We start from the raw sequence: 23,193 nt of genomic DNA, 5'->3' as shown, positions 1-23,193 counted from the left end.
TTTCTCCACATAACACATAGATTTGGCCAATCTTGATTGGCATATTTAACATTATATTTTTGTTTTTGGCTTTATGCCATTGATAGCATTAAATAGTTTCGGTTGCACCAGCCCAGACACCCTCATTTGGATCCTGGGATATTTTAGTATTCTAAGCAGTCTGCATGTGATGTCTCGCAGTGGAGGCCGGGATGTTAAATGTCTTCAAGGCAGAGATTGATAAATTCTTAATCTCGCAAGGAATTAAGGGATACGGGGAGAGTGCAGGTAAGTGGCGTTAAGATACCCATCAGCCATGATTGAATGGCGGCGTGGACTTGATGGGCTGAATGGCCTTACTTCCACTCCTATGTCTTATGGTCTTGTAAATGAATTTGCCAATATCCATTTAGATTCTTGTTACCCTCATCAGCCACCATGGATACCTTCTGAAGAAAATTACAAAAGGTAGCCACACACAGTGAGGAACCACATAGTCATTTGACTTGATCAATAATACACATTTTAAACTGTTAGATGCCAGTTTCTGACCAAAAATAACACCATGTGTTTACTTTTTGGTTTGTGTTTACTCTGGTTTCTGGCTCTGCCTTCATTGCAATAATAGGACGAGATCTAAGATGGCGGCGACCCAGCAAGTCTGAGTCTGTAGTGCTCTGCCCAAGACTCAGACAAAGTGGGCTGCCCACCTCCACCACACCTGTCAAATCATTTAAAATAACTTTTATTCAATACAGTTAGCCATTTTGAACCAAACTTGAGTAGTTTGATGCTCTATTAAAATGACTAAGGGAAAGAATGCCCACAGCTCGCAACACACAGGAACCCCTCCCCCACCCTCCCCAGCTGCAGCAGAGGTGTCTGCAGCTACCCCGGGAGACTTACCGACGGTGGCGAGCCTTGCTGCAGTGATTGCCAAACTTGAAGAGAAGATCAATGCCTTTATAGAAGAGTCCAGGAGCAGGTGGGAATTGTTGTCTGTCGCGCTGCAAAAGCACGACCGAGACATAGAAAAAATCGAACATCGAGTTGGAGGGGCAGAGCTAAAGGCCACGACCTGCAAGTCTACTGCAGAATTGGCCGTGGGTCGAACAGCGAGTCCGGGCCTTAGAAGATCACATCATCAACCTCGAGAATCGAGGTCGTCGAAAAATATTCGTTTGCTGGGCCTTGCCAAACGGGAAGAGGAAGGCCAGCTTGCAGTGTTTCTGGAGCAGTGGCTTCCTCGGATGTTGAAGTTGGAGGCTGGATCAGGCCAGGTAAGGGTAGAATGGGCCCACCGGGTTGCAATATGCAGGCCCGGGTCGGACCAGCGCCCCTGCCCGGTCCTATTCCGGCTGCAGTGCTAGAGAGAGAAGCAAACACTCCTGGAAGCCTCCAGAAATCTCGGGAAAGATCCCCAAGCCATGACTTAAAAAGGATCCAAGATTATGCTGTTTCAGGATTTTTCCCCAGCTTTGGACCATAGAGGAGGGTGTTTGATGAAACGAAGAAGCATCTAAGGGATTTAAACATTCAATAATCCCTGCGCTACCCAGCAATGCTACGTTTTAGCCATGAAGGGTCCATCTATAACTTCGGATCGCTGGAGAAGGCCAAGGAATATTTGGACTCTCTCAAATAAATTGTAAGAGTTAATTCATGTAGTGAATGAAGTTGTTCTGCTCACCACCACCACCACCCCCCCCCCCCCGCCCAAACCCCCTGTTCCCCGGTATACCCTTTTTTTTCTCTTATTACCTGTATTGCTTAATATTATCTCTGGGGGGTAGGGAGGGAGCTTATTTGTTTTCCACTTTGCGATTTTCCTTTTTGTTTTATATATATAGGCCGTGTGGTCTAGTTGACTCAGGTGAGGGGGGTGCCTGACTTGTCTTACCTTATCTCTTTCTTTTAGAGCGGGTTTGTTTCCCGCTATTATTTTGTGTTACTATATTTAATTATTATCTGCTAAGACTGTAATTTTATAGTTTTATATGTTTATACGTGGTATTAACATTGCCAAATATATTGCTAGGTGTTGGTGTGGGTAGGAGTGGGTAGGGTACTCACTGTTAACTTTAGCTTTACAGCACACTTGAATTTTCTTTATTTTATTATGGGATGCCTGCGTCGAGGGTGGGGCACTGGTTGGGAGAGGATATGATGGGTTTTCGGAAAGGAAGTGATGCCCCCTGGAAACAAGGGGGCAAGTCTCCGTTTAAATATGTTTTATATTTTTTCTATTTAGAAATTGTGTTTTATTAAATTGGAGTGGATTAAAGAATCTCTATTTTTGTGAATTTTCTATGGTCTATGCTGGGAGTGTTTTGGATGGGGTTTCTCCTTCTGGGGGGTCTCGGACTTGCCTGGACGATTATGGTTAGTCATTCGATTAAATGGTGCACCTCAAATGTCAAAGGGAGTAATTCGCCAGTCAAAAGGAAGAAAATGCTCTCTAATCTCAAAAAAGAAAGGGGTGATATAGCTCTCCCACAGGAGACACATTTACTAGATAAAGAACATTTGAAATTACAACAGGGTGGATTTGATCAGGCCTTCTTTTCTTCTTTCAGCTCAAAAAGTAGGGGAGTAGTCATTCTTATAACGAAGAATCTCCCTTTCAAAATCCTAAGTCAGATAAAAGATGAATCTGGACGATATATATTGGTTAAAGCCCTTATAAATGGGGAGGGATATGGGATTTTAAATCTGTATTGTCCCCTGAACTGACGGCTCTCCGGGCTCGTCATACAATTATAGGGGAAGACTTTAATTGTATTATGGACCTGGAGATAGACAGGATACCCAAGAGTACTGTGGGTGTATCCCCCAGATCCAGACAATTGGTGGATTTGAATAAAGAATTAGGATTAGTAGGTGTGTGGAGGTGCCTTCACCCACAAGGCAGAGATTTCTCTTTTTACTCTAATCCACATAAGTGTCACACTAGAATTGATATGTTTTTTGCCCCCTTGACCTTTTTGAATTCCATATCATCCTGAAAAATAGGTGTTATGATAATTTCTGATCATGCTGCTGTGTATATGGAAATCAAGGCTAGGAACAATGAGGCATCCCCCCAACATTGGCGTATGGATTCCTTCTTAATGAAGGATAGTAAATTTGAAAAATATTTTTCTCAAGAATTTAAAACTTTTTTTGCAAATTAATTCAGGTACGGCTCGTAACCCATCAATGATGTGGGAGACCATTAAAGTTTATGTGCGAGGTCTGATCATTTCATACTTGGTGACCCAGAAAAATCTAAAGGGAGTACAACAGCGTCTACTTGAGGCTCGTTTAAAAGCAGCTGAAACAGCATACATTGACAGATTATTGCTAAATTACAAAGGATTACGGCCCTTAGGACAGCCCTGAATACCGCACTTACCCAAACGGCAAAGAGGGAAATATTATTTGCAAAGCAAAGATTATATGAATTTGGCGATGAACCTGGTAGATACTTAGCATTTCTCGCGAGGGAATAAAAAGGCCCCTCAAGCTATCACATCCGTTAGGGAAAGTACTGGTACTCTGACTCACGATCATAAAAGGATCAACACAATCTTCAGAAAGTTTTATTCTGATTTGTATAAATCACAGGATTGTGAAGATAGAGCCAGGAGGATGCAGTCCTTTTTCCGGACGTAACTCCAGAACAGGTGTCGATCCTGAATGCTCCCCTAACAACCCAGGAAATACTTGACGCAATCAGGCAACATCAGAGCGGTAAGGCACCTGGCCCAGATGGACTTCAGGTTGAAGTTTGCAAAGAGTTTCCAGGAGTATTAGCTGGTTCACGCATGGACATGTACAACTACTCATACGGTCAGGGCTGCCTTCCCGCCTTCGCTGAAAGAGGCAAATATCTCCGTTATTCTCAAAAAAGGAAAGGACCCAGAAGATTGCACATCATATAGACTGACATCCTTGCTAAAAGTAGATTTTAAAATTCTTTCTAAAACATTAGCATTGAGGCTGGAGAGGGTATTGCCACACATCATAAAGGAGGCTCAGACGGGGTTTATCAAGGGCTGTATATCATCTAATAATATTAGAAGGGTTTTGAATGTGATTCAAGTCTGTCATCAGGAAAAAGTACTGGGAATAGTAGTCTCGGATGTGGAGAAGGCATTCAACAGGGTAGAATGGTCATACCTGTTCTATACATTGGAAAGGTTTGGCGTTGGGAAGGTATTTGCTAAATGGGTCTCAACATTGTACAATGATCCCAAAGCAGTTGTGATCACTAATGGTTTAGACTCAGATAGCTTCAGTGTGGGTAGTGGCTGCTGTCAGGGATGTCCTCTCTCACTGTTGCTATTCACGCTAATAATTGAGCCACTAGCGGAAGCTATACGGGTTGACTCTAATATAACGGCCCCGAGGATTGGTACAAGTAAACATAAAATTATCCTTTATGCAGATGATGTTCTCTTTTTCGTAGTAATCCTCTGATACCGTTGCCCCGCCTGATCCAAAATATTAATATACTTAGTGCATTCTCAGGTTACAAAATTAATTTCTCAAAATCAGAGGCCATGCCGTAGGGCGGCCTCGCTAGTATGTCCCACTTATTGGACGGATCTCACTTTCCCTTTCTGTGGTCTCTGGAGGGTTTTTTATATTTAGGTATTTTTATCACCCCAGTATTTGGTCAGCTGTACAAGGTCAATTTTGGGCATCTACTGGAAAGGATAAGGCAGGACCTTCAACGCTGCGGGGAATCTTCCAATTTCCTGGCTAGGAAGAATAGCTCTAATTAAAATGAATGTCTTGCCCCGTCTCTAATACCCTATGAGAATGCTCCCAGTGATGCTGCCGAGGCCAGCACTGTGCAAATTATATGGTTGGCTTGGTTCTTTCATCTGGAATCATAGATTTTCCCTCATTAAGTTAAGGAAGCTACAGCTTCCACAGGCAAGGGGAGGGCTGGATTTTCCATACTTTAGGAAGTGTCAGCTGAGTTCCCTATTAAGCTACATAGCAATTGGTTCTCGCCTGACCCGCAATCAATCTGGCTGGACATCTGGGCTTCTCAAGTAAAGTGTCCTCTTATTAACATCTTATTTTTAGATAAGATGAAAATCATTATGGACCACTGTAAAAACCCCATAGTATTAAACACAATTAAAGCCTGGAAGAAAATGCGGCAAAACGAGGGTAATTCACATAAAACATTCCCCTGTACTCCCATTGTAGGGGTATGGTGTTTTCAACCAGGGCTCACAAATGCCACATTCAAATCCTGGAGGTCCAGGGATATTTCTTATTTAGGGGATCTGTTTGAGAAGGGGGCCCTGATGTCTTTTGAGCAGCTGCATCAGAAATTTGGATTACCTAATGGTAATCTTTCGATACTTCCAAATTTGAGATTACATACAGAAGAAGACTACGCTATTAGATAGCCTTTATAAATCAGATAGAGAACGTAGAGTGTTGTGGCCAATGGGTGTATCCTTGGTCAGCACTCTTTATCACTTATTACATAATGAAGTGTCGGAAGACATGGACCATCTGCTTAGAACATGGGATCAGGAATTGGGGCTGGAAATTTCTATAGGAATGTGGGATGACATCTGGGAAAATGCCAGAAGAATCTCCATTTGTAACAGAACCCAGGCCATTCAGTTAAAGATACTCCATAGGACTCATATAGCACCGGAACAATTGGCAAAATTTAGGGCAGGAGCAACTCCAATGTGTCCCAAATGCAAAACAGAGGTGGGCACTCTTACACACTGCTATGGACATGCCATAAGATCCACAAATACTGGACCAAAGTAACAAATGCCTTGACAGAAATCTTGGGAATGGAAATTAGAGTAGATCCAATATCTCTTCTCCTGGGCTTCTCGAGTTTACCTTCTCTGGATGTGCATGGGAGGAAACTATTTTCCATTCTCTCCTTTTGTGCAAGGAAAAATATCTTAGTCAGCTGGGTGGCCGAGGGCCCTCCAGGACTTCCGAATTGGCACAGATTAACCATGCAATGTATTCCTCTTGACTTCCTTACAAATATGGTGCACCAAAAAGCTGAATTTTTCTATAAAATATGGCAGCCCTTTTTGAATTACACAGATACAGATATTTCGGCCATATTGTCAAGGGCTTTCATCTCGTTGAGGTAGCGGTTTTGGCTGTTCCAGGGGCCCCTTGGGGGAGAAATCCCGCATGAATACGGGTTTTATTACGATTTGATGTTAACTCATTCCGAGCATGTACTTCACTACTTAATTACTATGTTATCCTTTCTTTTTCTCTTGAGTAATGTAAGATATTTGATCATACACTCTGGCTTGTTGTAGGTAAGATTAGTAGTTAGTTGAGTTTTGTCTTTCTCGTTTTTTTCTCTGTATCTCTTCTTTTTGGTTGACAGGCTTTGGCTATTATTTATTTAAGATTTAATTGTGTATTAGTGTTTGTACTTGTGTTTTTTTTATTTGTAAGTTTGTAAAAACATGTTAAATTTTCAATAAAAATGTCTATTTTTTAAAAAAGCAATAACAGGACTTTAGCAGTTCTCCAACCCTGCATCATCCAGACTGTTGGCACAGTGAATTGGAAAGTGAAAAACTGAATATAGAACCGAGCTGAATACAGCACAGTACAGGCCTTTCAGCCTTCAGTGTTGTGCCAATCTTTCATCCTCCCCTAAGATCAAATTAACTTTCACATGCTACATTTTACTATCTTTGTGCCTATCCAAGAGATAAATGTCACTTAAATGTCCCTAATGTATAAGCCTGTCCTACCACTGCTGGCAGTGCATTCTGTGCACCCACCACTCTCTGTGTAAAGAACCTACCTCTGACATCTCCCCTAAACATCTCTCCTAAACCTTATAATTACACCCCCTCTTGATAACCATTTCTGCCCTGGGAAAAAGTCTCTGACTATCCACTCTATCTTTGCCTCATCATCTTGTACATCGCGATCAAGTCACGTCTCATCCTTCTTCACTCCAATGAGAAAACCTTTGCTATTTCTTTCCCTGATTCTCTGAATCCTTTCTCAGTGATTTATTCATATTGGAATGTGCTATATATTTGGGCCACTATTGTGGAAACTGTTTATTTGTCTTATTCACCAGACATCCTGCACTGAATTCTTCAGTATAAATCATTGTACAACAAGCACGTTGTCTATTCCATAGCTTTGGTTTCTAAAACTTCTGGAATAAACTAAAATGATAACCTTCTATTTCCAGCCGATTTCCTTTCCTTCTGAACTTATTGCTACAAACTCACGTACAAGCTAATTTAAACTCACTTTGAGAGTCAGAGAGTCATGGAGCCAAAGAGCATGAAGACAGACACGTCAGTTCAACTCGTCCATGCTGACCAGGTATCCTAAATTAATCAAGTCCCATTTGCCAGCATTTGGTCCATATCCCTCTAAACCGTTCTTATTCATATATCCTTCCAGATGCCTTTTAAATGTTGTAATTGTACCAGCCTCCACCACTTTCTCTGGCAGCTGGGAACAGGGAGGTGTTCATGAAATTTCCAAGAGAATATTCATTGTGTTCAGTTGCTTTTCTACATTCTTCAAGAGGTATGATTATTTTACATGAAGGCAATGTTAGTCCTTATTCCTAAAAGCCATCAGTAATGAAGCACCGAGATTTTAGTGAACTGACTTTTATTAAAAATATAAAACATAGGCACTAAGTTATCCTAGAGAAATGTTTTTAGAGCTATTCGATTTTCTGGGTCTGTAGATTGTTAAGGTGCAGAGAGGGAGAACGCCAATGTTTCTGGTGATCATAATTGAGGAAGTGTGTTTGGTTGCAAATCCTATTGGATGACACGGATCCTTTGCAGCAGCAGTGAGAAGTACTGAGGAAGTTACAGGAGTTGGACAGGGGGTGATGGATGGCAGTTTCAGGAAGCTGGAGAAACTTCAGATACAGTCAGGTAGATAGTTGACCTCTGAGAAAGGTAGGAGAAAGTGAGGACTGCAGATGCTGGAGATCAGAGCTGAAAATGTGTTTTTGCTGCGCTTTTCCAGCAACACATTTTCAGCTCTGAGAACGGTAGTAGAGGTAGGCAGGTAGTGCAGGAGTCTCCTGTGGCTCTGCCCATCTCAAACAAGCATGTTTTTTTGGAAGATGTAGAGGGTGATGGACTCTCAGGGGAGTGTGCACTGACAGCTAAGTTTCTGGTACAAGGACAGGCTCTAATATAATGAGGGGTATGTCAGGTTCCAAGCAATCGATTGTTATAGGGCACTCTCTAGTCGGAGGCACAGACAGATGTTTCAATGGCTGGCAAAGGGTGTCTTTGAGAAGGTGCAGAATATTCTCAAAGTGGAGAATGACAAGCAGGCAGGTCTTGTACGCATTGGAGGCAACAACATAGGGTGAGAAAAGTACCAAATTCAGATGAGATAATACAGGAAATTAGGCAAGACATTAAAAAGGTAGGAATATCTGTTTTACTCCCAGTGCCATGTGCTAGTGAAGGTAGGAATATGAGGATAGAACAGATGAATGTGTGGCTGAGGAGCTATTGCAGGGGAGAAGGATTCACATTTTTGAATAATTGGAATATCTTCTGGGGTGGAAGTGACCTATTTACAAAGACAGGTTGGAAGGGAATGAATAAACTGGTGGGGAGATTTGCCCGAGCTACTTGGGAGGATTTAAACTAGTAAGGGGCCACACAGACCCAAAGAGATAGTAAGAAAAGAGATACGTCTGAGGCTGGTGCACTTGAGAAGAGGAGGAAGTCAAACAGTCAAGACAGGCAAGAGTAAGGCAGAGAACGAGGTAGGACTGGTAAATTAAATTGCATTTATTTCAATGCGAGAGGCCTAGGGGTAAGGCAGATAAACTCAGAGCATGATTGTGAATATGGAACTGGGATATCATAGCAATTAAAGAGATGTGGCTCAGGGATGGACAGGACTGGCAGCTCATTGTACCAGGGAATAGAAGCCATAGGAAGGATTGAAAAGGGGCAAGACAGGAGGAGGAGAGGCAGTTTTGCTCAGGGTTAACCTTATGGCTGTATTTGGGGAGGATATTCCTGGGAGCAAGTCCAGTGAAGTTATTTGGGTGGAACTGGGAAATAAGAAAGGGATGATCAGTTTATTGGAATTGTACTATAGAACCCCCAAGTAGTTAGTGGGAAATTGAGAAGCAAATTTGTTAGGAAATTTCAGTCATTTGTAAAAAAGAAAATAGGGTGGTAATGGTAGGAGATTTTAATTTTCCAAACATAGACTTGGACTGCCATAGTGTTAAGGGAGAGGAGTTTGTTAAGTGTGTACAAGAACATTTTCTTATTTAGTATGTGAATGTACCTACTAGAGAAGGTGCAAAACTTAACCTATTCGAGATGATTATAAATCCAATTTCTTGTGACCTTTACCAACACTTAACCCACAGCTAAAGTAAGGCTCACTGGTCTATAATTACCAGGGTTGTCTCTACTCCCCTTCTTGAACAAGGGAACAACATTTGCTATCCTCCAGTCTTCTGGCACTATTCCAGCCAACAACGATGACATAAAGATCAAAGTCAAAGACTCGGGTTCCCAGAGAATCCGAGGATAAATTCCATCCAGCCCAGGAGATTTAACTATTTTCACACTTTCCAGAATTTCTAACACCTTCTCCTTGTAAACCTCAATCCCATCTAGTCTCACAGCCTATTTCTCAGTATTCTCCTCAACAACATTGTCTTGATCCAGTGTGAATACTGATGAGAAATGTTCATTTAACGCTTCCCTATATCCTCTGACTCCACGCACAACTTCCCACTACTGTCCTTGTTTGATCCTAATCTTACTCTGGTCATTCTTTTATGCCTTATATACCTATGGAAAGCTTTACTGTTTTCCCTGATCCTATCTGTCAACAACTTCTCATGTTCCCTCCTCGCTCATCTTAGCTCTCTTTTAGGTCTTTCCCAGCTAACTTGTGACTCTCAAGCTCCCTAACTGAGTGTTTACATTCGATCCTAACATAAGCCTTCTTCTTCCTCTTGACAAGCGATTCAACTTTCTTTGTGGGAAGCAAGGGAGGTGATTGCTAGACTCCTTGCTGAGATATTTGTATCATGGATAGCCACAGTTGAGGTGCCAGAAGACTGGAGAGTGGCTAATGTGGTGCCATTATTTAAGAAAGTTGGTAAGGAAAAGCCAGGGAACTATCGACTGGTGAGCCTGACATCGGTGACTGGTAAGTTTTCGTAGGTGATTCTGAGGGACAGGATTTCCATGTATTTGGAAAGGCAAGAACTAATTAAGGACAGTCGACATGATGTTGTGTATGGGAAATTGTATCTTACTAACTTGATTGAGTTTTCTAAGGAAGTGACAAAGGAGCTTGATGAAAGTAGAGCATTGGATGTTGTCTATATGGACTTCAGCAACGCTTTTGACAAGGTTCCACATGGTAGATTGGAAGATTTGAGCTATAGGGAGAAGCTGAATGGGTTGGAAGATTTGAACTATAGGGAGAGGCTGAATAGGCTGGGGCTGTTTTCCCTGGAGTGACAGAGGCTGAGGGGTGACCTTACAGAGGTTGATGAATTCATGGGGGGCATGAACAGGGTAAATAGTCGAGTTCTTTTCCCCAGGGAAGGGGAATTCAACACTATAGGGCATCGGTTTATGGTAAGAGGGGAAAGATTTAAAAGGGACCAAAGGGGCAACTTTTTCACACAGAGGGTGGTGTGTGTTTAGAATGAGCTGCCAGAGGACTTGGTGGAAGCTGGAACAATTGCAACATTTAAAAGGCATCTGGATGAGTATTTGAGCCAAATGCTGGAAAATTGGACCGATGGTAACTGAGGATAATTGTCCGGCATGGGCAACTTGAATCAAAATGTCTGCTTCCATGCAGTACATCTCTGTAAGTCTATAACTCTGTGACTGCACTTGAAAGAATACTATTGCTCTGGGAGACACACATCACTTTGAACAGAGTGTTGGAACGTTTATCTGCTGTCAGGTGTTATTGTTAATTCATTCATGGACTGTGTATGCGTGCTATCGTCAGCATTTATTGACCATCTGTCACTGTTCTCATGTTTGGTATGTTACCTCCCAGGTGCAAGGGTACATGACATCTCTGATCGTGTTTTCCGGGTCCTTAAGGGGGAGGGGGAGCATCCCGAAGTCGTGGTCCACGTTGGCACCAACGACATAGGTAGGAGGAGGGCTGAGGATGTTAGGCAGGCTTCCAGGGAGCTAGGTTGGAAGCTCAGAGTTAGAACAAACAGAGTTGTTGTCTCTGGTTAGTTACCGCGCCACGTGATAGAGAGTCGAGGAATAGGAAGAGAGAACAGTTAAATGCATGGCTACAGGGATGGTGCAGGAGGGAGGGATTCTGGTATCTGGATAACTGGGGTTCTTTCTGGGGAAGGTGAGACCTCTATAAACAGGATGGTCTACACCTGAACCTGAGGGGCACCAGTATCCTTGTGGCGAGGTTTGCTAGTGCCCTTTGGTGGGAGGGGGGGGGTTTAAACTAACTCTGCAGGGGCATGGGAACCTAGACTGCAGCTTTAGGGTGCAGGACCTGGAGTGTAGGGAGGTTAGGAACATGGCATCAATGTCAAAGGAGGGTGCCTGTAAACAGGAAAGTGGCTTGAAGTGTGTATACTTCAATGCAAGAAGTATACAAAATAAGGTAGGTGAACTTGCAGCGTGGGTTGGTACCTGGGATTTTGATGTTGTGGCTATTACGGAGACATGGGTAGAACAGGGACAGGATTGGCTGTTGCAGGTTCCAGGGTTTAAATGTTTTAGTCGGGTCAGAGGTGGGGGTAAAAGGTGTGGCATTGCTTGTCAAAGATAGTATTACAGCTGTGGAAAGGACGATGGATGAAGACTCGCCATCTGAGGTAGTTTGGGCTGAGGTTAGAAATAGGAAAGGTGAGGTCACCCTGTTAGGAGTTTTCTACAGGCCTCCTAATCGTCCGAGAGACATAGAAGAAAGGATTGCGAGGATGATTCAGGAGAAGAGTAAAAGTAATAGGGTGGTTGTTATGGGGGCTTTAACTTTCCTGATATTGACTGGGAAAGCTATAGCTCGAGTTCGTTAGAAGAGTCGGTGTTTGTCCAATGTGTGCAGGAGGATTTCCTGACAGAATATGTAGACAGGCCAACAAGAGGTGAGGTCATACTGGATTTGGTTCTGGGTAACGAACCAGGCCAGGTGTTAGAATTGGAGGTAGGTGAGCACTTTGGGGACAGTGACCACAATTCGGTGACTTTTACTGTAGTGATAGAGAGGGATAAGTGTGCACTGCAGGGCAACAGTTATAGCTGGGGGCAGGGAAATTATGATGCGGTGAGGCACAACTTACGATGCGTTTCTTGGAAAAGTAGGGTTTAAGGCAAGGACGCAATTGATATGTGGAGCTTGTTCACGGAGCAACTATTGAATGTCCTTGATAAGTATGTACCTGTCAGGCAGGGAGGAAAGGGTCGTGTGAGGGAGCCATGGTTTAAGAAGGAATTGGAATCCTTTGTTAAAGGGAAGAGGGCGGCCTTTGTAAAGATGAGGTGTGAAGGTTCAATTGGGGCGATTGAGAGTTATAAGGTAGCCAGGAATGATCTGAAGAGAGAGCTAAGAGCAGCAAGGAGGGGACATGAAAAGCCCTTAGTTGATAGGATTAGGGAAAACCCAAAGGCTTTCTATAGGTATGTCAGGAATAAAAGAATGACTAGGGTAGGAATAGGTCCAGTCAAGGATAGTAGTGGGAAGTTGCGTGTGGATGCTGAAGAGATTGGGGAGACACTGAACGAATACTTTTCGTCAGTGTTCACTCAGGAACAGGACATTGTTGCCGATGTGAATACTGAGTCACAATTAATTAGAATGGACGGCTTTGAGGTATGTAGGGAAGAAGTGTTGGAAATTCTGGAAGGGGTGAAAATAGATAAGTCCCCTGGGCCTGATGGCATTTATCCTCGGATTCTCTGGGAAACAAGGGAGGAGATTGCAGAGCCATTGTCCTTGATATTTATGTCCTCGTTGTCTACAGGATTAGTGCCAGAAGACTGGAGGATAGCAAATGTGGTTCCCTTGTTCAAGAAGGGGAGTAGGGATAACCCGAGTAACTATAGGCCGGTGAGCCTCACTTCTGTTGTGGGCAAAGTCTTAGAGAGAATTGTAAGGGATAGGATTTATGAACATCTGGATAGGAATAATGTGATCAAGGATAGTCAGCATGGTTTTGTGAAGGGCAGATCGTGCCTCACAAACCTTATTGAATTCTTTGAGAAGGTGACTAAGGAGGTGGACGAGGGTAAAGCGGTAGATGTGGTGTATATGGATTTTAGTAAGGCGTTTGATAAGGTTCCCCATGGTAGGCTACTGCAAAAAAATACGGAGGTATGGCATTGAAGGTGAGTTGGAGGTTTGGATTAGGAATTGGCTGGCTGGAAGAAGACAGAGGGTAGTAGTTGATGGTAAAGGTCATCTTGGAGTGCAGTGACTAACGGTGTTCCACAAGAATCTGTTTTGGGACCATTGCTGTTTGTCATTTTTATAAATGACCTGGAGGAGGGGCTCCAAGTTTGGGTGAGCAAGTTTGCGGATGATACGAAAGTCAGTGGAGTTGTTGACAGTGAGGAAGGATGTGGCAGGGTACAGTGGGATATAGATAAGCTGCAGAGCTGGGCAGAAAGGTGGCACATGGAGTTCAATGTAGCTAAGTGTAAGGTGATTCACTTTGGTATGAGTAACAAAAAGATGGGGTACTGGGCTAATGGTCGGATACTTGATAGTGTGGATGAGGAGAAGGATCTTGGTGTCCATATATACAGATCTCTGAAAGTTGCCACCCAGGTAAATAGTGCTGTGAAGAAGGCATATGGTGTACTGGGCTTTATTGGTAGAGGAATTGAGTTCCGGAGTCCTGCGGTCATGTTGCAGTTGTATAAGACTCTGGTGCGGCTGCTTCTGGAGTATTGTGTGCAGTTTTGGTCGCCATACTATAGGAAGGATGTGGAGGCACTGGAACGAGTGCAGAGGAGGTTTACCAGGATGTTGCCTGGTATGGTAGGAAGATCGTATGAGGAAAGGCTGAGGCACTTGGGGCTGTTTTTATTGGAGAAAAGAAGGTTTAGGGGTGACTTGATAGAGGTGTACAAGATGATTAGGGTTTAGATAGGGTTGACCGTGAGAACCTTTTTCCACTTATGGTGTCACCAATTTGAGGGGGCATAGCTTTAAATTAAGGGGTGGTAGGTATAGGACAGATGTTAGGGGTAGATTCTATACTCAGTGAGTCGTGAGTTCATGGAATGCCCTGCCAGTAGCAGTGGTGGACTCTCCCTCTTTATGGGCATTTAAACGGGCATTGGATAGGCATATGGAGGATAGTGGGCTAGTGTAGGTTAGGTGGGCTTGGATCGGAGCAACATTGAGGGCCAAAGGGCCTGTACTGTGCTGTATTGTTCTATGTTCTATGTTCTTGCCACTGCTATCCAGAGGGTGTAATGGTCAAACACATTCCTGTGAATATGGAGACAAATGTCAACAACAACAAGTAAAACTGGCAGATTTAATTTCCATCCCGAAAGGACATTAATAAGCCACTTGTTTTTATAACGTTCAACTGTGATCACATTTTCAGAATGCTGTCAGTTAATACCGGACCTCGTTTGTGTTATTGAAATCCCTTTTCGCCATATAACAATAATACAACTTGAACACATGTCCCCAATGTCTTAACATTAGCCTCCAGTTTAGTAGCTCAATAACTTTAGCAGTATGTTACCACCTGTCCCCAGAAAATTTTAGTGTGCTAAAATCCTGAAATGGAACTTGATTGATTTTGAGCTAATGCCGATAATTGCACTGTGTAGGGTAGTTTCTTCGTCTGTTATCCATTTGATTCATTTGACAAACTGAAATAACACAGTTATTGAATATTCACGGTTTATGAAATATGGTGCTTCTTGTTACTTCCAGAAAGTTACAGAACTGGCAGACGATGGGAAAAAAGTAGAAAGCAGCGAACTTCTTCTGAACCTGGTAATGGAGAAGGAAGCTGGAGCCCGAAGGGTGATGTGGAAATCTTTTGTGAAAATGCGCCATGGTGTCCCGAAGTTGGACAAAATATTGGAAGAAATAGAGCAAAGCGGTACTGTGTAATTCCATTTGCATCCAAATTAGAATCATACATACTGCTGTGATTATTCTTGTATCTGATTTTACGGAAAAAATTGTTTCAAACAGGTGCTGCTGTGGCACATTATACAAACATCATAGAAGAGATATCAGAGATACCCAGACACTTGAAGGGTAAGTCAAAAGATTGAAACCAATCACACCTTTTGACATGCTGTATGATGAAAGGTTTGGTGCTGGCCACTTTCTTACACATTTCCAGACATGGAATTTTGTAACGGACAAAGATATCAAGTAAGGTGAAACCTGTTGCCATCTCCCTGATGCCAATTTGTTATCAGTTCCATTTGATTAAGCAAATTTGAATATAAGATGCACTGTACATTGATCTAAAATATGATTCTGTTTGATTTATTTCCAGTATCACACCCAGTTTCCACTTCACACGCAATTTAAAACTCACTCCATCGAAGTTACTCACTAATGAAATCATCAAGGTGTTATGTGACAGAATTGAGCTAATTTTATGTTTCGTGTTCATTTTCAATCGTGTGTCTTAAAAGTAGAAGTTTGTGCGAAGGTTGGTCAACTTGGTCATATTGTGATTACGCAGCCACCATTGTGATTAAGTATTTATTGCCAAAAATAGACCAGCATGTTGGGTAATCCAAGAGTTGAGAATTCTTGGTGTTCAAGGATAGACGTTCTCTCATGTAATGGGTTAGTTTGATAAATAAAAAAATGTGAAAATTGTGCAGTGATACAAGACAAAAATGCTATTCACCATTTGTTCTCTTCCTGGTTCTTCAAAATATCTGGAAAATCACTTATTCTCCTTATCCATCATCTTTCTTCTTAACTGTTCATTTTAAAAAAAACAACAGTTGCTACTTTCATTTGATTCCACAATCAGTTCAGGGAGTGAAATGCAGATTCAAAACTACTGAAGAACACAAAAAAGGTACTGAAGATTCTGACAATCTGGAATGAAGAGTCAAAGAGTGTGGTGCTGGAAAAACACAGCCAGTGAGGCTGCATCCAAGGAGCAGGAGAATTGGCATTTCGAGCATTAGTCCTTCAGCAGGAATTAGGCTTGTGGACCAAGGGGGTTGAAAGATAAATAGGAAGAGAGTTGGGCTGGAGGAAGGTAGCTGGTAATGCAATAGGTATATGGAGATGGAGGTGAAGATGATAGGTTGGAGAGGAGGGTGGAGCAGATAGGTGGAAAGGAAGATGGACAGGTAGGACAGTTCAAAAGGACAGCGCTAAGTTGGAGGGTTGGATCTGGGATAAGGTGAGGGGAGGAGAATTGAGGAAACTGGTAAAATCTACATTAATCCTGTGTGGTTGGAGCGTCCCAAGGCAGAAGATGAAGCGTTCTTCCTCCAGGTGTCGGGTGGTAATGGCGGAGGTGATGGAGGAGGCCCATGATCTGCATGTCCTTGGCGGAGCGGGTGGGGGAGTTAAAGTGTACGGCCACAGGGCGGTGGGGTTGTTTGATGTGTGTGTCCCAGAGATGTTCTCTGAAACATTCTGCAAGTTGGCGTCCTGTCTCCACAATGTAGAGGAGACCACATTGGAAACAATCGACACAGTAGATGACGTGTAAGAAAGTGCAGATAAATCTCTGTTGAATGTGGAAGGATGCTTTGGGACCTTAGACAGAGGTGAGGGAGGAGGTGTGAGCACAGGTTTTGCACTTCTGGAATTGGCAGGGGAAGTTGGACCTAACAACGGAGTTGTGCAAGGAATGGTCTCTCCGGAATGCAGAGGCAAATATATCCCTAGTGGTGGGGTCTGTTTGTAGGTGGCGGAAATGGCGGAAGATGATGTGATGTACCCAGAGGTTGGTGTGGTAGAAGATGAGGACCAGAGGGATACTTGTTGTGACTGGAGGGGTGGGGCTCAAGGGTGGAGTATAGGAAATGGAGGAGATGAGCTGGAGGGCATCGTCAACCATCTGGGAGGGGAAATTGTGGTCTTTGAAGAAGGAGGCCATCTGGGATGCTTTATAGTGAAACTGGTCCTCCTGGGAGCAGATGCGGCAGAGGCAAAGGAATTGGGAGTAAGGGATGGCATTTTTACAGAAGGCAGGGTGGGAGGATTAGATTACTTACAGTGTGGAAACAGGCCCTTCGGCCCAACAAGTCCACACCGCCCCGCCGAAGCGTAACCCACCCATACCCCTACTTCTACATCTACATTTACCCCTTACCTAACACTACGGGCAATTTAGCATGGCCAATTCACCTGACCTGCACATCTTTGGACTGTGGGAGGAATCCGGAGCAACCGGAGGAAACCCACGCAGACACGGGGAGAACGTGCAAACTCCACACAGTCAGTCGCCTGAGGCGGGAATTGAACCCGGAGGTGTAGTCCAGGTGGCTGTGGGGGTCAGTGGGTTTGTAGCAGATGTCTGTGTTGAGTTTGACGTCAGAAATGGGGATGGATTGTTCGCCGAAGTGGAGGGAGGTGTCTGAGATGATCCAGGGGAACTTGAGGTTGGAATGGAAGGTGTTAATGAACTTGATGAACTGTTCAACTGGTGGGAGCATGAGGTTGTGCCGATACAATCATCACTTTAGGGGAGAAAGAGGTAGGGGAAGATGGACTGTTCCACATACCCAACGAAGAGGCAGGCAAAGCTGGGCCCATGCGGGTGCCCATGGCTACCCCTTTGGTTTGGAGGAAGGCCGCCTCCATGCCACCCTTTGAGGACCCCTCCTCCCGCCTCCAACTGACCTGGACACCCCGTGCTGGTCTATTACCAACCCTCAATCTCTTCATTTACAACTGCTGCCATGACATTGACCACCTCAACCTGTCCAACCCCCTCACCCACTCTAACCTATCACCCTTATAACTCACAGCCCTCCACTCCCCCTGCTCCAACCCCAACCCCAACCTCACCATTAAACCTGCAGACAAGGGTGGGGGTGGGGTGCAGTGGTAGTTTGGCACACCAACCACTACACTGCTGAAGCCAAGCGCCAACGTGTGGACACCAGTTCCTACCGGCCTCTTGACCACAAACTCACCCCCCATCACCAAACCATCATCTCCCAGGCCATCCACAACCTCATCACCACTGGGGATCTCCCATCCACAGCCCCCTACCTCATTGTCCAGGAACCCGGCACCTCCAACCCAAAAATCCACAAACCTGACTACCCCGTCAACCCATTGTCTCAGCCTGCTCCTGCTCCACCGAACCTATTTCTGCATATCTCAACACCGTCCTGTCCCCCATAATCCAGGAACTCCCCACCTACGTTCAGAATACCACCCACGCATCCACCTCCTCCATGACTTTCATTTCCCTGGTCCCCAACGCCTCATCTCCACCATGGAGATCCAGTCCCTGTACACATCCATCTGCCATGACGAAGGTCTCCAAGCCCTCCATTTTTTCATCTCCTGCTGATCCAACCAGTTCCCCTCAACAGGAGGGTCTACCTCTCCTCACAGGATAAGCCCCTCATCTCCAGAATCAACCTGGTGAACCTCCTCTGCACTGTTTCTTAAGCCAGTAGATTAGATTCCTTACAGTATGGAAACATGCCCTTCAGACCAACAAGTCCACACTGACCCTCAGAAGAGTAACCCACCCAGACCCATTTCCCTACCCTATATTTACCCCTGACTAATACACCTAACGCTATGAGCGATTGAACATGGCCAATCCAACTGCCCTGCACATCTTTGGATTGTGGGAAGAAACCGGAGCACCCGGAGGAAACCCACGCCGACATTGGGAGAATGTGCAACTCCACACAGTCGCCTGAGGCGGTAATTGAACCCAGGTCTGCAGTGCTGACCAATGAGTCACTGTGCCGCTCCAGTAGATCCTTCCTCAGGTAAGGAGACCAGAACTGAGCATAATACTCCAAGTGTAGCCTCACCAACACCTTGTACAATTGCAGCAGAACCTCCCCGCTCTTAAAACCCATCCCTCTGGCAATGAAAGCCAATATTACTGTTTGCCTTCCTGATTACCTGTTGCACCTGCAAATCAACATTTAGCGATTCATGTATGAGCACTCCTAAGTCCCTCTGCACAACAGTATATTGCAATCTTTCCACATTTAAATAATACGCTGACTGACTATTTTTACTTCCAAAGTGGATAATCTCACATTTACCAGCATTGTACTCCATCTGCCAGACCCTTGGCCACTCTCTTAACCTATCAAAATCTCTCTGCAGACCCTCCACATCCTCTGCATAGTTTCCCTTTCCACTCAATTTAGTGTCATCAACAACCTTGGCTATGTTACACTTGGTCTCCTCTTCCAAATTATTTATATATATCATGAACAGCTCTGGGCTGAACACTGACCCCTGTGGCACCCCACTCACCGCTGATCTCCAACCAGAGAAACACACATTTATCCCAATTCTTTCCTGACTCTTAGTGAACCAGTCCATGCTAGTACATTCCCTGTACCTCCACACATTCTTGTCTTATGGATGAATCTTTTATGTGGCACCTTATCGAAAGCCTTCTGGAAATCTCAGTATACAACATCCACCTACTTTCTCTCCACCCACCGCGCTTGTTACATCCTCAAAGAACTTCAGTAAGTTTGTCAAACACGACCTTCCCTTCCTGAATCCATGCTGTGCCTGCCTGATGGAACCCTTTCCATCCAGATGTCTCACTATTCCTTCTTTAATGATAGCCTTCGGCATTTTCCCAACTACAGATGTTGAGCGAACTGGCCTATCATTACCTGCCTTTTGCCTGCACCCTTTAATTTACAGTGGTGTGACATTCACTGTCTTCCAGTCTGCTGTGACCTGCCTGGAGTCCAGTGAATTTTGGTAAATTACCACTAACACATCTCCTGTAACTTCCGCCATTTCTTTCAGCACCCTGGGATGCATTCCATCAAGACCAGGGAACTAATCTATCGTTAGAGTCTCAAGTTTGCTCAACACTGCCCTTTTAGTGATATCAATTGAGTTGAGGTCCTCACCTCCTTAACATCATTCTTTGGCATGTTAGACACATCTTCCAGCATGAAGACTGACACAAAATAGTCATTCAAGACCTCGGACGTTTCAGCCAATATTAATTCTCCTTTCTCATTTTGCAAGAGATCTACATCCACTTTAGCCACCCTTTTCCAACCTAAACCTTTCCTACCTGTTTTTACATTCTGTGCTATTTTGAATTCATAATTTATCTACCTTTATTTCTTGCTTCGTGGTTCTTTGTTGCTTTTTAAATCTGGAATCTAATCTAAAAGGCCCCTTTGGCCATTCCCCTCATTAATAAGTATACCAGTTTAGATACTTTTGGGGTAGATGACCTACAGTGGAAAGCCATAGTGACCAGCACTCTGGCACTGAGCCTGCCTCTGTGGCTCAAAAGAGAAGTGGGACAATATAAAAGCGCTAGTGGCAAGAGACTCAATAGTTAGAGGAACAGACAGGAGAATCTGTGATTGTGAACAGGACTCCCGGAAGGTATGTTGTCTCCCAGATGCCAGGGTCCGGGATGTCTCTGATCGAGTCTACAAGGTTCTGAAGGGGGAGGGTGAGCAGCAAGAAGTTGTGGTGCCCATTGGCACCAATGGAATGGCCAGGAAAAGGGATGAGAATCTAACAAGTGATTTCGGGCAGTTAGGTTGGAAACTAACAAGAAGGACGCGCAAAGCAGTAATCTCAGGATTATTACTGGTCGCACGTATTAGTCAGGCGAGGAACAGGGAGCGAGTGCAGCTAAGAACGTGGCTACAGGACTGGTGCAGGAGGGAGGGCTTCACTTGGACCATTGGGATACCTTCTGGGAAGGTGGGACCTATACATAGTTAACTTAAACTGGAGGGGCACCAATTTCCTGGGTGGGAGATTTGCTAGACCACTTTGGGAAGGTTTCAACTAGTTTAGCAGGGGAATGGGAATCAGAGCTACAGACCAGAGGAGAGAGTAGTTGTTGAACAGGCAGAAATAGAGTGCAGAGGAAGGATACACAGTTGATAGGAAAAAGGGGTGTTTAAAAGTGTCTGTTTCGATGCAAGGAGTCTCAAGAATAGGAGTGATAAACTTAGAGCATGGATCAGGACTTGGAACTACGATCTTGTGGCCATAACCAAGACATGAATTTCACATGGGTAGGAATGGTCGCTGGATGTTCCAGGGTTTAGATGTTTTACAAAGAACATGGAGGGGGGTAAAAGGGGAGGGGGAGTAGTATTGTTATTTAGACAGTACATCACTCCTGCAGAAAATGAGATTGTCATTGAGGAGGATTTGTCTACTGAGTCAGTATGGGTGCAGGTCAGTAACTGGAAAGGAGCAGTCAGTTTATTGGGTGTTTTCAGTGGACCCCTGCTCCCACCCCCACCAATAGCAGCAGACAGATGGAAGAACAGACTGGATAGCAGATCTTGGAAAGGTGCAGATGTAACAGAGTTGTTGTTATGGGTGACTTCAAATTCCCCAATATTGATTGGAACCTTCTTAGCACAGATGGTCCGGATGGAGCCGATTTTGTGGTGTGTCCAGAAGGGATTCCTGACTCAATATGTGGATAGGCCGACTATGGGGTCGGCCATATTGTATTTGGTGCTAGTCACCGAGCCAGGCCAGGTGTCAGATCTCTCGGTGGGAGAGCATTTCGGTGACAGTGACCAAAATGGCCTCACCAATACCATAGCCATGGAGAGGGACAGGAGCAGACAGTATGAGAAAGTATTTAATTAGGGGAGAGGAAATTATGCTGATATTAGACAGGAGCTGTGCAGTATAAATTGGGAAGTGTACAACAGAAATGTGGAGGCTGTTTAAGGAGCACTTGTTGCGAGTGTTGGATAATTTTGTCCCACTGAGACAGACAAGGAATGGTAAGGTGAAGGATCCTTGGATGACAAGAGTAGAGGAGCTTCTTGCCAACAGGAAGAAGGAAGCTTACTTAAGGTTGAGGAAGCAATGATTTGGTACAGTTTTAGAGGATTACAGGGTAGCTAGGAAAGAATGCAAAAATGGCCTGAGGAGAGCCAGGATGGGGGGAGCAAAAAAAGCCTTGGTGGGAAGGATTAGGGAAAACTCAAAGGCATTCTACACTTACGTGATTCACAACAGAATGATCAGAGAGCAGGTAGGGCTGATCGGGGATAGTGGAGGGAACTTGTGCCTGGAGTCTGAAAAGGTAGGGGAGGCCCTCAATGAGGTTTTTGCTTCAGTATTCACCGGAGAAAGGGACCTTGTTGATAGTGGGAACACCATGGACCAGGTCAATAAGCTTGAACAGATTGATATTAATGATGTGGATGTGCTAGAAATTCTGGGAAGCATCAAGATAGTTAAGACCCCAGGGCCAGACCAGACATATCCAATGTTACAACGGGAAATGAGGAATAAGACTTTGGTTCGGCCACATTTGGAATGCTGTGTACAGTTCTGGTCACCACATTACCAAAAGGATGTGGATGCTTTGGAGATGGTGCAGAGGAAGTTCATCAGGATGTTGACTAGTATGAAGGGTGCTAGCTATGAGAAGAGGTTAAGAAGGTTAGGATCATTTTCATTGGAAAGAAGGAGGTTGAGGGGGACCTGATTGAGGTCTATAAAATCATGAGAGGTGTAGACAGGGTGGATAGCAAGAAACATTTTTCCCAGAATGGAGGACTCAATTACTAGGGGTCACGAGTTCAAATTGAGAGGGGAAATGTTTTGGGGAGAGATACATGGAAAATTCTTCACACAGAAGGTGGTGGGTGCCTGGAGTAAGAAGGATCCAGACAAATTGATGAATGGGAAGGGAGCAGAGGAATGCAGATCCTTAGGGTCGTGGAATGGGACTGTGTGGGTTATTCTTTGGAGGGTCAGTGTGGACCTATTGGGCTGAAGGGTCTGTTTCCACACTGTAGGAATTCTAGTTCTAACCCCATACCTTCTCTAAATGTGGTATGCTCAAAGAGTGAATAAAAGAAAACCCCTGATTTCCACTGTTTAAAGAAAAAAATAGCAACTTATTTTCCTAATTCCAACAATGAGCACTAACCAAAAACTATTAACAAATCCACGCCCCTTTTTAAACTAATTACTGTCTGACCCTCAACGCTATTAAAATGCTGCTCCAATAACATAAATATCTAACATTAA

The 23,193-nt window shown here is 44.2% G+C and overlaps 1 protein-coding gene across 1 annotated transcript in view; it reads left to right on the top strand.

Annotated features, from left to right (window-relative positions):
• Positions 1 to 23,193, top strand: part of LOC140486110 (NACHT, LRR and PYD domains-containing protein 3-like) — a 58,347-nt gene that overhangs the window by 22,193 nt on the left and 12,961 nt on the right. The window contains exons 4-5 of the mRNA XM_072584764.1: positions 14,920 to 15,091; positions 15,187 to 15,252. Coding sequence (XP_072440865.1) covers positions 14,920 to 15,091; positions 15,187 to 15,252 — 238 coding nt within the window. The remainder of the gene's footprint in view (positions 1 to 14,919; positions 15,092 to 15,186; positions 15,253 to 23,193) is intronic.

The sequence above is a fragment of the Chiloscyllium punctatum genome, chromosome 15 (assembly GCF_047496795.1).
Source record: "Chiloscyllium punctatum isolate Juve2018m chromosome 15, sChiPun1.3, whole genome shotgun sequence".
NCBI classification, from domain to species: Eukaryota; Metazoa; Chordata; class Chondrichthyes; order Orectolobiformes; family Hemiscylliidae; genus Chiloscyllium; species Chiloscyllium punctatum.
This window is presented reverse-complemented; position numbering and strand designations above follow the sequence as displayed.